Here is a 19,056-nt window from a genome sequence, read left to right on the forward strand (position 1 = left end):
AGTAGAGGCTCCATGAGAGAGGGAGTAGGAGACAGTGAGGAGAAATAGGAGGGGTAAGGTCATGGTGGGGCCATGGGAGTAAGTATATTAGCGGGAGGACACGGGCCACAGAGGCTACCCACCCCTCTGTCATGGTATCAGTAGGCTGTTGTGGAGTTTGTCGTCTTGCAGTGGTTGCTGGGTGAATGTAGCTTCACTGGCCACAAGAGGCGACAGGGAGAGCATGCTGGCAGCCCCCAGATGGAGACTGGGGGCAACTGCTCATTGGTCTGAGGAGGGGGATGGAAGGGGATTTGAAAATGTTTTTGTTTTCTATTATATTACAGATCTTGCTGTTTTACTACTCCACCTGTGTATTCTTTCAGCACTAAAGAAACATTACCTTTTAGCTATTCTTTTCCAGTCCAGTGCAGTATGCAATGTGTAGTGTGGTATTAATTAGATGTCTAGATGGCTGCTTTTTTTCGTATCATCAAGCAGCTCTGTGAACGTTTTGATTATAGTATGTGTTGAACTAGGATGTGGCGTGCCTATTTTGGGGGAGGGTGTATTGGCAGAGGGATTTTTGCCAGGTCACAGGCTGTTTTTTATACTTTTAAAAATAACTAAGTTTACTGTCAAGGAGAACCTGTAGGTTCTACAATTCTAGCTACTTTTTATTTTAGGTTTCTCATGTTATAAAGTACTTCAGCGGCAGAAAGAAGACACGTCGGCTGTGCATAAAAGGAAGCGCAGGAGAAGGATTTGGTATCGAGTAGATGATGTTGGTTCAATTGATGGAAGTAAAATTCAAAACCTTTTGGGTTATGGGAATTATTAGGATGAATACAAGCTATCTGGGCAACAGAAGGTGCCAGAAATCACGCCTACTGGTAAAGTTCAGACAGCATTTTCAGATTGTATTTATTCGTGCGTAGTCTTATACAGCCATGGATGTCATTTGAGGGTCGCCAGATGTAGCAGCTGCTACCCCTAGATTCCCATTTACGACCTATGGTGTTACACTAGTGACGTCTGAGGCAAAGGACTCCTGCAGCGCAAGGTCGGCGAAATCAGGTGTGACTAATAAGCAAGGACGCAGCGCAGCAGCTTTCACAGGTTAGAAGTTGTAAGGTTTTGTTTACTTTGTGTATGAGTTGGTGGTGCCAGCGATGCAATACAGAATGTTCGAAAACCTGGACGACTGGGCTATCGTTACATTTGAATGACTATTGCAGATACAGGTGTATACAGATATATAATAATAATAATAATAATAATAATTAGGCTTTTATATAGCGCTACAAACCCTCAGGTATCCGAGCGCTGCTTATTATTACCCACGGTGTGTGGTGCTCATTTATCGACCTCGGAAGGATGAAAGGCTGAGTTTGGCCCCGCCGGGATTCGAAACTGCGTTAACAGGCTCTGCACGGGTGTCAAAGCGAGCGCTCTACTCGCTGTGCCACTTGACCGGCTGTATATACAAGAAACTGCCCTTTGAATCAAAAAAAGTTAAATAATTATGAATGTATCTAGTTAATTCTATCAATACGGGCAGAGTTTGCAAACTGGGTGCCTGGCGGCTTAGTGGGCCAGTCATTTTGCTTTGAATGCCGTGGCTGCCTTTGAACTCACGTTCATGCTTTAGGTTAGTTAGGTGAATGCCAGCCAATCGGCTTGAAGAGTGGAGAGTTTTGAAAAGACCCAAAAGACTGCTCCATGTCGGGAGCAGGGGAGTTTACACCACAGCAAGTGGAGCAGGATGAGGGCTTGGCAGAGATCTGTGAGATAAGGAGTGGGGCCGAGGAGAGGCTAAATATGGTGCTGAGGTATGCTGTGTGTCCCACCCAGCTCTGCCTCGTCCTCGAACGCTTACGCCGTGCAAGCAGGTAAGGGGCTGCAGCTCGGCCTGTAAATATAATGGGATGGACTAATTAATGATATGGGTATTTTTTAACAGTGGGAGGCCAACATAAATAAAATAAGGTTCGTACTTATGTACTTGGAAAAAGGCTTAAACATGGTGCCTGTGAAACTGTAATGATCAGTACCTCGTGTAGGAACAGTTATGCAGGAATACAAAATAACGTTAAATATATGGTGGACATAATTTACAAAGAACCCAAGCTGTACCTTTCTTATCAACTCAAATGAAAACGAACTGCGCTTTAAATGATGCGAGTCTGTCCAATAGATCTATGTAGCAGAATGGGAATTACAGCCCCAGTTAGAAGAGCAGACAGTACCCTAAACACAAGTATTTACAGAGAGTAGAAGTGTAATGGACTGTGCCCCAGACCTGCCTTCGTATGATAACTATACCTGCCCTATAAAAACGTATCCAGCTTAAGAGGCCATTACGTCAGCATTTTAGGTTGAGCTTGGCATATGATTACAGCACCTGAGCACAAACGTCTTTACCTTACCTATGATGAAAATACTTGGATTATAAGGCTATAATTAGCCTCAAAAGGCAATACATGTACATTTGTGGCTGCGTTTGACCTTTGATGATGATGCTTTGATATGTGAGGCTTTGCTTAGTATATGGTGACAATACCTGGCATGTTGACTATACCCGCAATAAAGTGGCAGCACCTGCCTGGAGGCAGCACGGACATATAGAGCAATGCCCCGTACTGTCTTGGTTGCGTCAGGTGTGCCCCTGCATTCCTAGAGTGCCTCCTGCCTCCATAATGCACCACCTATATAATAAATACTTGCTGACTAAAGTAGTCTTTTGTTTGTGCCTGCCTATTGTGATGCTTTATTAATCTTATACTTATTGTCATTTCTTTACCTCACTGATGTCACTTTTTCTGATGTCACATAGCCTTTCACCCTTGTGACATCACTTCCTGTGATATTGTCCGGTTTGGGGTCAAATGTCATATGATGTCACTTTGTGTGATGTCATGGCCTGTGTGATATCACTTCTGCTACCCCTGGCATTTTGATGAATTGAAGTCCCTGTATACAGTCTGAATCAGGCCGCAAAGTGAGTTACAGCACTGCATTGGATTAACAAGGTACCTAGCTGCAGGGGGGGAGGGAGGGGGATTGATATGCTAGCAGTGAGGCATAGGGCACAGTAAGACAGGGAAAGGGATTTGGGACAACGATCAGGGTGAGCCGACCGACAAGGCTGTATGGGAGAGGAAGGGTTAGAGCATGTTACCAGTAAGCCGAAGGCATGTATTTGGGCAGCGATATTGGGAATATGTCTGAGGGTGAGAACATGCTGACGATGAGGCTTTAGGCTTGTGGTGGGGCAGCGAGATGGGGACGATGCATGAAAGTGATAGAAAACTCTGTAGGAAAGACCCATGTATGGTACACAGGAGGACCATGCGGACTGCAGGTAGGGAATGTGTGGTGCACAAACCAGCAAGAGGTCAAACGCATGCAGAAAAGTATGGGGTAGCCACTGACTTTTCCTAGAGGAGAAAACGGGACGTTAAGGACAAAGCAAGGAGAGCACTATGCTAGCTGGGGGAAGGAAAAACGTATATGCCAGTGTGATGTGCTACCATTGGCATGAGTGGAACATGCATTGATAGTGGCTGGGTACTCATTGTAAACAATAGCAATGTTCCATTATAAGGGCATTTACACAAGAATGGCTATAATACTCAACCATTCCATAACCTGTAAAGCCAATTTATCTTGTGTTTTACTGGCCCTTTATTTTTTTAATCACGTATTTGATTCCATTTTAACAGGGCACAGAACATCTCAAACAAACGAACACGTAATTAAATAAAGTCTGGCTCAGGTATCTGCAAATGAGGATAGTATCTGCAGGGATTAGACTGGATCTCAAGAAGAGCCATACACTGAAGATCCACACTCAGTGTAACCCAAAACGGCCCGGTCATATGAGCTCAAACATTTACAATTCACAAGCAGCCGTTATCATCCCTCTCCTCCTGGCCTATAGGCCGGGAGTCCAGTGCAGGATATTTAGCAGGGCATATATGATATGATAGGTAACCTGCAGCAAGTTTGCCTAGACGAGATTGGAGTTTTCCAACACACACACACACACACACACACGTGGGCTTCAGGGACGTCTGACACAATTAAGGCAAATACAGGAGTTCAGGTGACAGAGAAAGGGTCTTTCTCCTCTCGTATTGGCAGCAAGTTGGGTTCTTGTGAGAGCCTATCCAGTAGTGGAGGGTTTTGCCCTGCATGGCTTGGGGGATCTTTTAAACTGAAAGTAATTCTGTTACTGCCACCAGCACATCAGGAGACGATTCCAGAAGTTAAAGGCCATGCTAACAAAGTGCCGAGATTATAGCCGCTACTGTCTACAATACACTGGGGCAATGCATTACTGCATGATGTATATAATGTTCAACAGAAAATTATTTAGGGTAAGAAAGCATATTGCTTTTCTTTTCAAGTAATTGCATGTTGTACAATAACAGCAATAAATGCAAACTTAATAATGAAAATTGTAATAGTAATCATAATCATCATTATATGATAGAAAGATAATGATAAACGCGTTGATATATTAATTGTGAAAATTGCAACAGCAATTATCTTTATTATAATAATCTGAAGGATAATGATAATAACAACCTACTCTCAGCAAACAGGAATCCTATTGTATGTTCAAGTACTTCAAAAACACACTTTTCTGCCATGTTAGGAACTGTTCCTTGACATGTATTTTGGCATCACCATGGCACAGTTTCAGTGCTGTATCTGAAGCCACTAGTGTACTCACGTTGCAGCTTCTGATTGAGTCGGTCAATGGACTGCTGAATCTTTTGTTCCTCCAGTGACAGTGCACTTATGCCCAGACGCTGGGCTTGGCTCAAGAGCATTGCATGTTGGCTCGGTTTCATACTTTCCATGACAGCAAGGATTTCTCCATCTGGGGCTGATGTCTCCACCAGATTTTCAGCCAGAAGAAACTGAGATGTACTTTCTGAAACTAGAATCATTCCAAAGTCATGAGCAACATGCATTCGCTTCCAAGAAAAGGCATACATAAATATACGCTTCAGATTTAAATGTCATTTGCAAACAAGAAGTGGCAAGAGAAAAGGCCGTACAAAGGCTACGCAGGCTTAGCGATCAGTAAAGTCAGGATACTTTTGAACAGATTTGTGTAGTGATTTTTTTTTTAAATCAAGGTTATCAAGAAATTAATTTCACTAACACTTCTGTCCTGTGGGCACAACAGTCTCAGCAAATCATACATTAGGCCACATATTTCGACAAGTAATTATGAAACCTTCTCCACACATCAGAGTCCGCAATGACTGCACAGCATTGCAAACAACCCATTTTACTTTTCTTCAAACATGTTTTGCTCGAGCTGACTTAGGCCACGCTTTGAAGCCATGGACGATACCTCTGCCTGCCTCCTCTGTGATCACCAGACCTTTCTATCGCCCACCTGCTCTGCAGGACAATATATGGATTAACTCCATCTCACAGTCACCTGTTTAAGGGTGGGACAACATCAATCTGGCAGTATGCCTGCCGGAATCCTGGTTAATATTTTGGGCGGGTTAAAGTCATAGCTGATATGTCATGGAGGAATTGCTCGATATAGTGTAATGTGCTGTGAACAATATGGAGATTAGCAGCTTCTTTACGGGGTGGGACAGCTCTTGTTCAAAACAGAGACTAGAGAAAGTTAAACAGGTTGTATAAGGGAGACATATTTGCCCGGATTCTTTTGTCCAGAAGAACAAATTACCCCTTGTAATGTTCTTTCAACTGGATTTTCCTTCCACGTATTCCACACCTTTGATACGAAAGTCTGCTTGCAGCTTGCTTCTGAGATTTATTTTCAAGTATCGGGCGCTGTGCAGCGTCGAGTCGTGGCCCTCGAAGCCCTCTGTCCAGTTCTCAGCTGTGATGTTGACACTGGTATGCACCTGCGGCAACCGTTGCCTCAGTTCCAGTATTTCCTCTGCATGTTTGCCAATGTCATTAACGTGTCCAGAGTTGAAAGGGATGAAGGTGTAACATCATGGACATTCTTGGCAAGTAAAACGGGATGGATGGGAGGGGCGATGAGGAATTTGTGGGAGGAACATCCAGTCGAAACAATATTACCAGGGGGTAACTAATGTGTTCTTCAAATGGATTGTGTCCTACCACGTATTCCTCACCTTTGATAAACTCCCAAAGTAGTCAGCATAAGGAGGTGGGTGCTGAGAATTTCTCTTAATTTGATGCTTTCAAAGTACATCTTTTCCAAATTTGGCCTCCTCACCGGACAATGAGTCTAGGCAATAATGTCACTTCACAGATATGCTGCATGGGTACCCCTCTTTCAAGAGCCGAAGAAGTCAGAACTCCTCGAGCAGAATGTGCTCTCAATCCTTCAGTCAGGCCCTTGCCGGCTAAAGAATATAATTTTGAAATGCATAATATTATCCATCTTGAAATAGTCTGTTTTGTGACGGCCAACCCTAATCTGTGGCCGGAGAAGCCTATAAAAAGTTGGTCATCCAGCCTGATTTGTGCCTTTCTTGAAATGTAAAGCCCTTTTTGGGTCCAACAAGTGCAATCTCTCTTCCTCCTTAGAAGGATAATGTGGTGGATAGAAGGTGGGTAAAACTATCTTCTGCGACAGATGGAATTCAGATACCACCTTTGGTAAAAATGATGGACGTGCTCTCAACACCACCTTGTCTCTGAACAGTGATGTGAAAGGTGGCTTTGCTGAAAGTGAATGCAGTTCACTCACTGGGCGAGCAAATGTTATCACAGTCAAAAATATAATTCTAAGAGTAAGCATTCTGCAAGGGCAAGAATGTAGAGGTTCAAAGGGCGCCCCCATCAGATGTCTCAGAACCAGATTTAGATCCCTAGCCAGTAGAATAAATGGAACCGGGGGAAATCGATTGTAAATCCCTTCAGTAATAGGAGCCTTCCTCCGCCAAGCGATTGGAAATAGAAAGCACCGTCAGGTATCCTTTGACCGTGGAGACTTGGAGTCCAAGGTGGGCTAAATGATGTAAGAAAGCCAAAATAATAGAAGTGTTACAAGTGAAAGGATCACAATTTCTTTCCCTGCACCAGCTGCAAAACCTGTTCCAATGGCAGCGGTACAGGGATTTTGTTGCTGGTCTCCTGGCCGGAAGCAACACCTCCATTACTTCCTCCAGAAGGTTCCAATCTTGTATCTTCCCCTTTCAGAAACCAGGTGTGAATAATTTGAGTACCGATTTCTGGATAAAGGAGACCACCCCCCCTCGACCCTCATTGTGAAAGGTGTCCTCACTTTGGGGAAGACGAATTGGAGGGCAGATGGCCATCTCTAGAAGGTCTGGGTACCATGTTCTCCTGGCCCAATCCAGAGCAACCAGGATAATCGATTTCCTGAACTTCCTCAACCTCCTCATGACTTGAGGAATGGCAGGGACTGGAGGAAACACGTACAGAAGTGGGAATTCCCAGTCCACTATGAAAGCATTCCCTAGAGCTCCTCTTTGAGGAAATTCCCGGAAGCAGAACAGGTCATACTTTTTGTTGACACTGGTTGCAAACAGATCCACTTCAGAGGTTCCCCACAGGGCAAAGATCTCCAGACGGTCTTCCTGAGCTAACTCCCTCTCGGGGGAGATCGTGTCCCCTGTTCAGAGCGTCCGCCGATGTGTTTTCTTCTCCAGCTAGATGAACCGCCAGAAGAGATAGTCCTTCTCCTAGAGCCCAGAATCAGAGCTGCATTGCCTCTCTGCACAGAGGCAGAGATCCCACACCTCCTCTCTTGTTGAGGTAATGCATGGCCACCATGTTGCCCATCATTATCAGGACATTGTTCCCCTGTACCGATGACAGAAAGGCCATCAGCGCTAGTATGATTGCCCTCAGCTCTAAAATGTTGATGTGAAGTCTGGACACCAGCGGAGACCAGAGTCCACTAATTGACAGGTCTTTCAAGTGGGCTCCCCATCCTGTTAGGCGGCATCTGTCACAATTGTCAACTCCGGCCATGGTTGCCAAAAAGGATCTCCTCATTATATTTTCTCGCCCGGCCCACCACCGGTGATATCGGGCAACTTTGTTCGGGACCTGCAGTAGGTCGGTCATTCATTCTGCCGGAGAATTGAGACCACTGGGATCTGAGAGCCCACTGAACGGATCTCATTCTCAGACTGGCTTCTAGCACCAGGCAAATGCAGGATGCCATGAGCGTCCGTAGGAGGCCAAAGGCCGGAAGAAGTTGGCCATTCTGAAACGTTTGGGCCATCTGTGAAAGATGTTGAGCCCTCAACTCGGGTGGCAAAGCTTTTCCCAGAGGCTGAATCCAGGACTGCTCCAATAGATTGAAGCTTCTGTGATGGTGTCAAATGGGACTTTTTGAAGTTCAGGGAGAAGCCCAGCTTGTGGAGAAAGTGGCAAGTGCAACCGAGGTGTTTCAGAGACTGTTCTGGAGAAAAAGCTCTGATCAACCAGTCGTCCAAGGTAGGGGTATATGTGAATCCCCTCCTTCCTTAGACTTGCCGCCACCACTGCCATAAGCTTGGTGAAGACCCTCAGGGCCAAGGTGAGCCTAAATGGCAGGACCCGAAACTGATAATGAGAACTGCCAACTGCGTATTTTCTGTGTTTTTGAGGAATAGGCACATGAAAGTAAGCGTCCTGAAGGTCCAATGACAGCAATCAATGCTGGAGTCAAAGGGCCTGAATGATCTGCGAAAGAGTTACCATCTTGAACGTGTCCTTCCTGAGGAACTTGTTCAAGCGTCTCAAGTCCTAGATGGGTCTCACTCCTCTATCCTTCTTGGGGATTAAGAAATAAGGAGAGTACCATCCCTGACCCCTCTTCGCTGCAGGTACTAATTTGATCTCACCTTTCTTCAACACGGTAAGAATTTCCTGTTGAAGGAGCTGATCTAGGTCAGACAGATAATGGCCTCGGGGGGGGGGGGGGAGATCTGGAGTTTTTTAATGTCAGAAATTGGAGGCAATAGCCTTGGGCCACTGTTTGAAGTGCCCAAGCATCCAAGGTTATGCCCCACCAACTCTCAAGATGCTGAGACAGCCTTCCCAACACCACAGTTTGCTTTATTTATTTGTAAGGCACACCTAACACGTAGGTAACTGGGCCCAACAAATACAGGAATACTTTAGGCTTAGGTTACAGAATGCATACACATAGTATTAGAGGTAAGATTATACAGGCATGAATACAAAGTTGTACAGTAAGTGAGATCAGTCAGGTGAGAGATACATATGAAACAAGGCATGGAGTACAGCAAAGTCAGATGTCATTTGTTTGCAACCAGGTCAAGATGTTACGTCTAAAGCTGAAGTAGAATTGCTCCACTCTGAGTGAAAGTGGGAGTGTGTTCCAGGTCTGTGCAGCTTTGACTGGGAAGCTACTACCTCCAGATTTTTTTTTGCTTAAATCTGGGTATGTTGAGGCAGAATTAATTGGCCGTTCTGGAAGGACGGGTGGAAAATGTCCTGACTATTCGCTCGGTTAAGTAAGGAGGTGCCGCTTTGTTGAGGCATTTGAAAGGATTTGAAACACAGTCTTGTGTGTTAAGGAATAAAAGTAGTTTAGAAGGTGCCCCAGCTGCAGCTGAGGGTAAGGCAGGTGAGGCTGAAAGGGAGGTTCTTCCTTTACCTCTGGAACAACATGGAGCTTTTCTCTGACTCCTTTCTCTCAAAGGGCCTCTTCCCCTTGACACTGATGAGTAAAATGGAAAGGAACACCCTCTCCAAGCATGCACAGAGCCCTCAGGTTGTGCAGGCTGGTGAATTGCTGCTCCTAGGTATTCTGCTGCTGCGTTTGAAGCTTGCAGCTTCTCCAAGCAATCATCAGCTTTTTCACTAAATAAATAGTCACCCATCAAAAGGCATGTCCATTATGCCTGCCTGTACATCAGATGCGAAATCAGACTTCCTGAGCCATGCGAAACGCCTTCACATTGTGCTGGCTGACACTGCTCTACTAACTGAATTCACAGAATCCAGCCCAGACTGTAATGATTGGCACATTGCCTCCTTGCCATCTTGAACCAAGTTTAAAAATCCATCCCTCTCCCCACCTTTTGGGATGTGTTCTGCTGGCCACGCAGTGACGTCCCATAAGGTATGGGAGTATTTGGCCAAAGTGCAAGTCGCATTAATTGATTTTAATGCCAAACTTCCAATACTAAAGACTCTTTTTCCCAGGACATGAATCTTCTAATCATCCTTATCCAGGGAAACCGAAAGGTACGCTGAAGCCCTCGAATAAGAAGTCACTGCCTGCACTACCAAACTTTCAGGAGTCGGGTCACTGGACAAAAATAGAGGGTCTATGGAAGCAATCCTATTTTTGTTTGTTAGATTTTTGTTTAATGCTAGCGTAGTGTTGGGATTAAGCCAGTTTTCCAGAATCCTGGTCCGCAAAGCAGTGTGAAATGGTAATACGGATTCCTTTGGTGGTCCACTATCTAGGATGTTCAAGATCATCCTTCTCTACTATTGCAGCCGTTTTACCCCAGCCAAGATATTAGATTACTCATCACTGAACTATAAGAAGGGTCTGAATAACCTGATACTTTTGGGTCTGCAAAATCAGTCTCTGGAGAAGTTTCAGACTGCTAGCTTCTTTCAAAGTTTCTGCAAGATTTTAAAGTTTTGATTCTTCTGAGATTAACTCCTCAGGTACATTGGGGTTACCATACTCTTATTCAAAGGGTACATCTTGGTCTTCATCTTCCTCAAATATAGATCCCAAAAAAATCCAGTCTTTGTAGAGGCTTAAATGTTTTCGATGCCTCGACAGGAGCCGACCGCATTGTGGGCGGTGAAGTAAGAAGCAGGGTCGATGGCTTCGGCGTTTCAATGAATGGTTGGACGCAGGCTTCGAAGGCCCAGGTGTCTGGCCTCTATCGATCGCTGAGAAGGGAGAACTCAACTTTAACCTTTGACCACAGAGATGCTTTCTTCCCAGGCTCTCCGGGGCATGGGAAGCAGAGGCTACAGGTACCCTGCCAACCGTCAGATGAGGTGGGTTTTGGAGACTTTTTCAGCTCTTTTGGGGGGGTGTTCGGAAGGACACTCTGCACAGCTTTTTGGAAAACCTCCAACATCTTTAACCTAAACACTTCCCAATCACTTGGGGATGCCGACTTTTTTGGAAAAGTAACCGCCCTGTCAGGTGAGGAGGAAGAAGACCAAGATGGCGATCTGTGGCGATGCTTCTTTGACTTTTTATGGGAAGATGACGAATGTTGAGATCTCAACCTCGAGTGCTTTAATGGTTTAGCCTGTTTTCTTGACGGGGAAACATCCCTCGAGTGATCCAAGGACCTCCTCTTTGACGGGGTAACAGAGGGGATTTAGATTGGGGCCTACCTGCCACGTGTTTCCCCTTCCTCTCTCGCAAGGGCTTTACTGTCATTGACTGGCAGGAACTGCAGGCATCTATTCTGTGGTCCGCTCCCAGGCACCACAGACAGACTCGATGCAGATCTGTTATGTACAGTTCAAACCCACAATCAGAACACAGCTTAAGCCACATCTTGGGTGTCGACATCATGTTTGTATTTCTCAAAGACCGTTCCTCCGCTGCCCGTAATATCCTGGTATTACCGGGATATTGGTTGGCGGAAACGGTAAGGCGAGGTTTCCGATCGGCGGCCTACTGGCAATCTCGTAATGAGGGCCTATTTCTGAAACAATGACCCCTGTCATTGCTGCATTAGCACTCATAGTTCATGTCCTCTCTCCATTGCCACAAGGCACCCTTTACTCAGTTAGTGGTAAACTGGGCCAAGAAGAATCATTCTATACTGAGATATTCTGGTGTGTGGCTTGCAAGCAAAGCCTGCACTTGAACTATAGTTCTTGCTATTGTCAGGAGGGGACCTCTGCCTCATGAAATGAATAATCCACACATAAGCAACCAGTCTGAATCTGAAAGACCATATAATCATTCTAATTCGAGAAATGTTATCAATGTATCTTGTCAAGCAAGATGCTAACATTTGTGAAAGCCCCTTTTTCTTTCACTTATGGTAATTATTGATGACACATGGGGATAGTGTCTGGGTTTCCTCGTAATTAGTGTCAGTTGAACACCCTGTTTAGACCCATATTCTTCTATATCTGTGCTACTTCTAAATGGAACATTTATTTCTGGAAACCGCATTAACAATAATTGCACATACTTATTCAGTCCCAGGACCCATGCATATAAATCCACTTACACATCTTTTCACCTATATCCTGTTTCAAGGACTGTTGATAGTAACTGATCTTATCTTTAGTACCCACCCTCGAAACAATATCAAGTTCAAAAATACTGATCCAACATTATGTAATACAATCATATCACTTTACCTTCTGCGGGTACATTTAATTCATGGTAGGCTATAGGATACAAGAATGTGTGTCACTATTTCTAAATCTTATTCAAGCTGAAATACAATGTCCTATCTGCTTTAAAAAAAGATTTTTTGTGTTGTGTATCTCAGTTTATTACTGATTTCTGCTCCACCAATTTTAAGAAAAAGCAGCTGCCAAACTTGCCATAATGTCCCCTGAAAATAACATGCTCCAAAATTGACCCGTAACAATGCTAGAGTGATAACTCACTAATGATCCATAGCCCCTAATATAAGCATCAACTAGTCTTGGCCAGGTATTAAGGATATGACGAGTTGATTCAACTGCTGTACCACAAAGTCAGCAAAGCCTCTCATCATAGAGCCACCTTGTCCAAGACCCAATAACTTCAAATGTAGGAAGCTGATTAAGCCTAAGCTGCAGTGTTAAATCCTGACCAGCCTTACTCTTCCCAAACAATAGATATTTTTTCAGCACGAGAATGTTAAAACCCTGTTTAACCCTGTTTAACGTAGTCCCTAAACTGGACTTCAGATGTTCAATAGCCAAGAGTCACACATTTATCCCAATCAGTAGCTTTACATTTTAACTCCCCTATGAATACACTCAATACTAAGGGCATATCGATTTTAAAATCGACAGCCTCAAACTAAATCAAACACTTTACTTTAAAATCTCTGAAATACCACTGTTTTGTTAGTCTCATCCTTGGCAATGGAAGAGAAGCATGTAAGCAGTTTTTATTTTCATTAAATTAGGATTAGATTAAATATCATTATTTAACATATACTTATTGGCAAGAGACCAGAACTTCTTATTGTGCCTAGATTGTAATGCCTCAAACATGATCGTCCAAAGAACATCATGATGGGACTGTTTATATGTCCTGATCCAATTTTTAAACATATTTTTTTGGTTAGCGATTGTTCTTATTCTAGCTAGGGATTCAAGTTTCACATCTTTCTTGATATATCTGCTTTATATGATCAAGAAATCTGTAACGCTATTTAGAACTGCAATAAAACCCCAATTCTTAATATTCCCATAGAATCCATTTTCCCTACATTATCGTTAAGTCAGCCATGGAACATTCTGGATATAATTAAACAGATCTCGTTCCATCCACTTTTCAGCTAAACAGAAACATAGTGTCCTGAACTGCCTGGCTTCACACTTAAGCTTGTCTTCTTTCTAAGTTGCAACCTGGTTATGTGTGTTTTAAAAGGGTTTATTGAGCTGCTCTTATTTTTAAAATGCTCACTATACTTTTCACCACATCATACCATCCCTTACAAATTCTGTAGATTAAATAGATTTTGGCATCTTCTTGAGAATCACCTTCATCTCAAACCTGGACTACAGAGCACCTAGATCCCTTCAACATTTTTAGAATGCATAGAACGTATGTCTGCTTGACTTCCACACACTGATAAGGCTGCACTGCTTGGCAAACTGTATCCCTGATTACAGTGATATTTGCATCACTGCCACCTAGATGGTATTGCCATCTGTCCCCCCATCACAAAGAGGGTGCATCCACAAGTCATGTTTGACTGGACCTTTAGAAAGGGTCAGATGATCTTCAAACTAAGAATTATGAGTGTTGGTACCTTTTACTGGACTAACCCAAGATTTTATGCAAAGACGGTGCAATGCTAATGCGTAATGCTATCCATTTTGCTGTTTTTATAAGGCGCAGAGCCATGGGCACAACGGTTTTGTAGTGACTCAACAGCAACAGAAGGTAGACTTTGTTTTGGAATCATTGAAATCAGTTAAATTCAAACAAATGGGGAGAGGGAGAAGAGCATAGTAAAGTGTACAAATGTATAATATATGGGGCCAAACATATTAGGATGAGAGATACATTTCTAGAGACTTGGCAGTTCATATAGCCACAGATGCTCAGGGTTCAAGACCAATGGATTTCTCAAGGAGAAAGCCTTCAATATTTTGTGGAACTGGAGCTGGTTCTCCACAGAACCAATAGCAGATGGAAGACAATTCCAGAGAGAGGAACCTGCGGAACCAAACATTCTACCTCCTTGTTTCTTTTCATTTAGGTGGTAAAAACCAAAGTGTTTGTACCTGTAGTACTTAAGTGCTTCAAGGGAGGGGTTTCATACTTTCTGTCTTGGATAACGCTGTCCTTTGTTCCAATAAGCTCTGTGGGTATGATAGATGACTTTGAAGTCAATGTGCATGGTCCCAGTGTGAGGAAAGAAGTGCAGGTTTGATGTTGTCCTGGGTTTACAGCCCAGGATGAGTCTGTTCTGGATGCTTTGGTTTGGTTTCCCCAGAAACCTTAAACAACTACAGAGACTATTACAGCAGCCACACCATGAAAGAACAATGGCAGAAATTACTTAGACACTTTGAGACATTCAGGAGAGGGATATGAAGCTGGAGATGGGACTTCTTTGTAGGTTCATGTATCGGAGGGGCAAAATACAAACCATTGTTGAAGATGTCTCTGAGGAAACAAGTGTGGGATGGACTCATAAGCATGGAGACCATGCAAAAGGAAAAGCTGTGAGAACGTAAATGCCTCAAATTATTTTCTGGAGGTTTGTTTAAAAAATTATTTTTTTATTGGCCACACCCTGCTTTGCCAGAGGACACTGTGCACCATCTGAGGGTCCGGATTACAAAATGACATTCTCTGGGCCTACAACTCACAGGACTTTACCTGCAAGTGTGGAATGCCTCCCAGGGGGACATGTGACTGTCTAGAGGTTAATTCTCAATACAAATACAGTCTTGGTCACATCCTGCTTTGCCACAGACCCTGTGCACTATTTGAGGGTTCTTCCTACGAAATGGAGCTCCCTGGGCCTACAAGACCCAGGACTCTGTGAGCAAGAGTAGAAGCCATCTGGAGCAATGCAATCGACTCCCAGAGGGACATGTGACACAATGCCTCCACTGTTCAGTCTACCCAGGGTGTCCAGCCAGGGCATCTGCAGTGAAGGGCCAAACGAAGAAAAGGACAACTCCATGTTTGGGTGGAAAGAGCTTAGAGCCACCACCCCTGCTCAAGCCAGGATTTGACAAACTCCTCCTTTACCCGACTTCTGCTTCCATGCATAGGGATACTTCCACCCATTGACTATCCTTTCACCGCTGAGCTTATGTTACTTCATAGGACAAAGGAACACTGCTATTGTGGAGCGGTTAACTGTCTTGTGGCTACCTATAGCCCAATTCTAGCCCAGCTCAAAACTTACACCTGCTTCTTCTCAGTCAACCATCCACCCCTTCCATTTACGCTCACCCACCTACCCTTTCTCTCTTGGGCTGCATCTATTCTTCATTGTGTTCACTTGCCTGTTCTTCCAACCTGCATCATGCATCTTGGCCCCACTTAATTCCTCATTCTACTCATTCCTTCTCTCCTCTCATAGCCTTCATAACTTCTGCATCACCCTCTTGCCTCCCCATGTCCCTCTTGGACCTGCACCACTCAGATAAGGTGATCTCATGCTCCCAGAATCTACAACCTCATCTATCCCCCTCACTTACTGCACAACACCCGCTCCTCTCCCACACCTCGTGTCACCCTTTCACTTGGCCTCTGGATTGTATAATCCCTCTGCAAAAAGTTTCCTACATCACTGCTGACTTTGACTCTTATCACCCTCCACTATCACTTCTTGCAATCACAGAAACATGGATCTCCCCTCATGACTAACACTAGCAGCTCGTCACACTAACTCTGCTGCCTTCTGCAACTCTCACTGATGTGTTGGAAAGGGTATTGGGTTCCTTATGATTAAGGCCCTCATCACCGCCCCATCTGGAATCAACTCTTCCTCTTTTGAATATGTCACTACTCAACTACTTCCTCATACTCCTCTCACTGTTCTCGCTCTCAATCAACCCCCCTGGTCCTCTCAACTCCTTCATCCAAGATCTGACCCGTCTCCTTGGTCACTTCCTACTGACATCCCCTTTGTCATGCTGTGGGATTTTAACGTCCCCAAGCCCTCTCGAGCCACTTGCTTTGAAATAAACTCCCTACCATCTGACTGGTGAGAACTCTCTTGACCTTGTCTTTCTCTCTAATTTAATCTCCTCCTCAGACCTCTTCATTGACCCCTCTCCCATAGATCACTCCATTTTTGAGTTTAACATCATAGTCCCACCACCTTCCACTCCTCATCTCCCCTCTGCAATGAGTAAGAGGAACATCAGGCAGGACTTTCTTGGCCCTTGCCTTGATGATGTGAGGACCTTGCTCCTGTCTTTTTCACCTATTTATGCTTCTTCCATTGACTGTGCTTTGTCTGACTTTCACTATGCACTTATGACTCTATTTGACCAATGCTATTATGCTTGCATGTTCACACATTCCTGTCCGCATCCTCAGATCACCTCTGAAATCCAGAGTGTCAAAACAAAAATGCACCATGAACTACGATGCTGGCTCAAATTACATACACCTATCCTCTCCTCTCCCCCTCTCTCCCCCTACGCCTCTCTCCCGCTCCCTCTCCCTCTCCCTGGGAACAGACTTCAATCTTGCTTCCATTGCAAACATTCCACTCATGCAGGTCTTCAACTTTTCTATTATGCTGCTTTCTCCTCCTGCCACCCCAGGTCATTGGGTTTTGTAAATCACCTATTACCTGGATCACTTCCTACCTATCCTTTAAAATCTCTTGGAACTGATTGCACCTGTCCACCTGTCCACATACCCCAAGGATCATTCCCTGGACATCTGCTTTTCACAGTCTATCTTTCTGCCCTCCATCGCCCCAGCCATCTCAGAATGGATTACAAACTGCAATTCGTCACTGGATGACTCCTCATGCTTTACTCTTCAAATATTGCTAATATTCTTAATCAGAGGCAGTCGGGATTCGGAGAAAATCATGCGATGGAAACAGCCATGCTAGATTTAAAATATAGGCTTCTACATCTCATGGATCAAGGCAACATGAGTATGTTGATGCTGTTGGATCTTTTGGCGGCCTTCGACCTGATGGACCATGCTGCTTCGGTCACCAGGTTGGGGGAGGTAGCGGGATTCACCCCATCAGTAGCTCAATGGGTTGAATCATTCTTAGGGGATCGACCTCTGGAGAGTTAGTAGTGATTTGGCCGATGCCTCCCCGAAAGAACTGATACAGGGAGTACCACAGGGAGCCCGTCTTTCCCCTATTTTTGTAATATTTTCACTATTCCCTTCTTGGCTTTTTTGGACACCAACGGCATAGAGTTTACAAACTATGCCGATGATACCCAGTGTGTCATCCCACTTATTGGTATCTTCTCTGAGGACGGAACTAACTTCAATAGGATTTATTACCTCATTCACAGCTGGAGGTGTGCAAATGGCCTTGCACTTAACACTAGTAAAACAGAGTTAATGCTAGTAGGTACTGCTCCTGAAACACAAACTAGAAGGTTCTTACACCCAAGTTCGCATTGGTGATTGTATCATCGAGGTTAAAAAGAAAGTTAAAAACTTAGGGGTTATTCTAGATTGTAATATCAATATGAAAGCTCAAGTGGGTAGCCTCGTAGCCTCCTCAGCATATTATAGAAAACCTTTAGCTCATGCCCGTCCTTTCCTTTCAAGAGTCAGCCACAAAACTCTCGCTCGGGCCTTAATAAACTCTAGGCTAGACTATTGCAGCAGCTTGCTGGTAGGTCTTCCTAAAAATGAAATCAACAGATTGCAGGTTGTGCAAAATAATGGTGTGAGGGTTGTTTCTGACCGCAAGAAAAGAGATCACTTATCAGATGCCAGAAGAGATCTCCACTGGCTCCCTATTAAAGAAAGAATCCATTTTAGACTAATGGTGATCACGTTTAACTGCCTGAAAAAGTCAGGCCCATCTTACCTTAAAGACACTCTTACCCCTAAATCCAGTAACTATAGTCTGAGATCCATTAATTGCTCCCAGTTAAAAGTTCTTTCAAGCAAGCTATCACAAGTGAAAAGTGGAGCTTTCTTTTCTGCCGCTCCTGCTTTGTGGAATGGATTACCTACCATCCTGTTTAATTAAAGTTTCCTAGGTTGGATTCTTGATCCTCCTTACCCTGTCCTGCATTTCGCTGTTTGTTTATCCTGTTGTTTTAACGTTCTATTTGTCTAGCGCCCTTAAGCCCCCAGGTCAGTGGATGCGCTATATAAATGATAAAGAGAATAAATAAAATAAAATAAAAATTGAATTCATCTTTCTCCCAGTTTCCATCTCTCCTCCCCCTCTCCTATCTCCTTCCCACCTGACCTTCTTCCTCCCTCTCCCAAGGCTCACAATGTTGGGGTTCCCTTTGATAGTGACCTACGACAGCAACAATTAATCACAACCACTGTCTCTGCTGCTTATATCAACCTACTCAGCATTCAGAAAATGTGCCCTTTTCTTTCTAAAAACTATACAAAAACTTTAATCTCCACTCTTGGGCTCAGCAAACTTGACTACTGCTCAAGCTTAATCCTTGGCCTTCCTATGTATTCCTTCATTCCTCTAGACAAAGGCATCAACATTGCTACCTGCATTCTCTACAACCTACCCAGATCCTCTCCCACTGCCACTTCGAATGTACTGGTTGGCTCTGTTTTATGGGTTAATATCCCTGCAAAAATATCGCCATACAAGAATGGTGCCATATTTTTTCAGCGATATTGGGGAACACCCCGCAACCCCTGCTCCCATTTACCCCAAAAACTATCTGCACTAATAATATCGTCTATGGCCGTTCCCGACGTAAATATATATGGCGCTATTATTGGTGGGG

General features: G+C 44.2%; 1 protein-coding gene across 1 annotated transcript in view; it reads right to left on the reverse strand.

Annotated features, from left to right (window-relative positions):
• The window catches only part of CEP126 (centrosomal protein 126), a 543,909-nt gene that overhangs the window by 44,013 nt on the left and 480,840 nt on the right, over positions 1-19,056 (reverse strand). The window contains exon 10 of the mRNA XM_069639092.1: positions 4,721-4,930. Coding sequence (XP_069495193.1) covers positions 4,721-4,930 — 210 coding nt within the window. The remainder of the gene's footprint in view (positions 1-4,720; positions 4,931-19,056) is intronic.

This window comes from Ambystoma mexicanum, chromosome 7q, assembly GCF_040938575.1.
Source record: "Ambystoma mexicanum isolate Mex_15411 chromosome 7q, UKY_AmexF1_1, whole genome shotgun sequence".
NCBI classification, from domain to species: Eukaryota; Metazoa; Chordata; class Amphibia; order Caudata; family Ambystomatidae; genus Ambystoma; species Ambystoma mexicanum.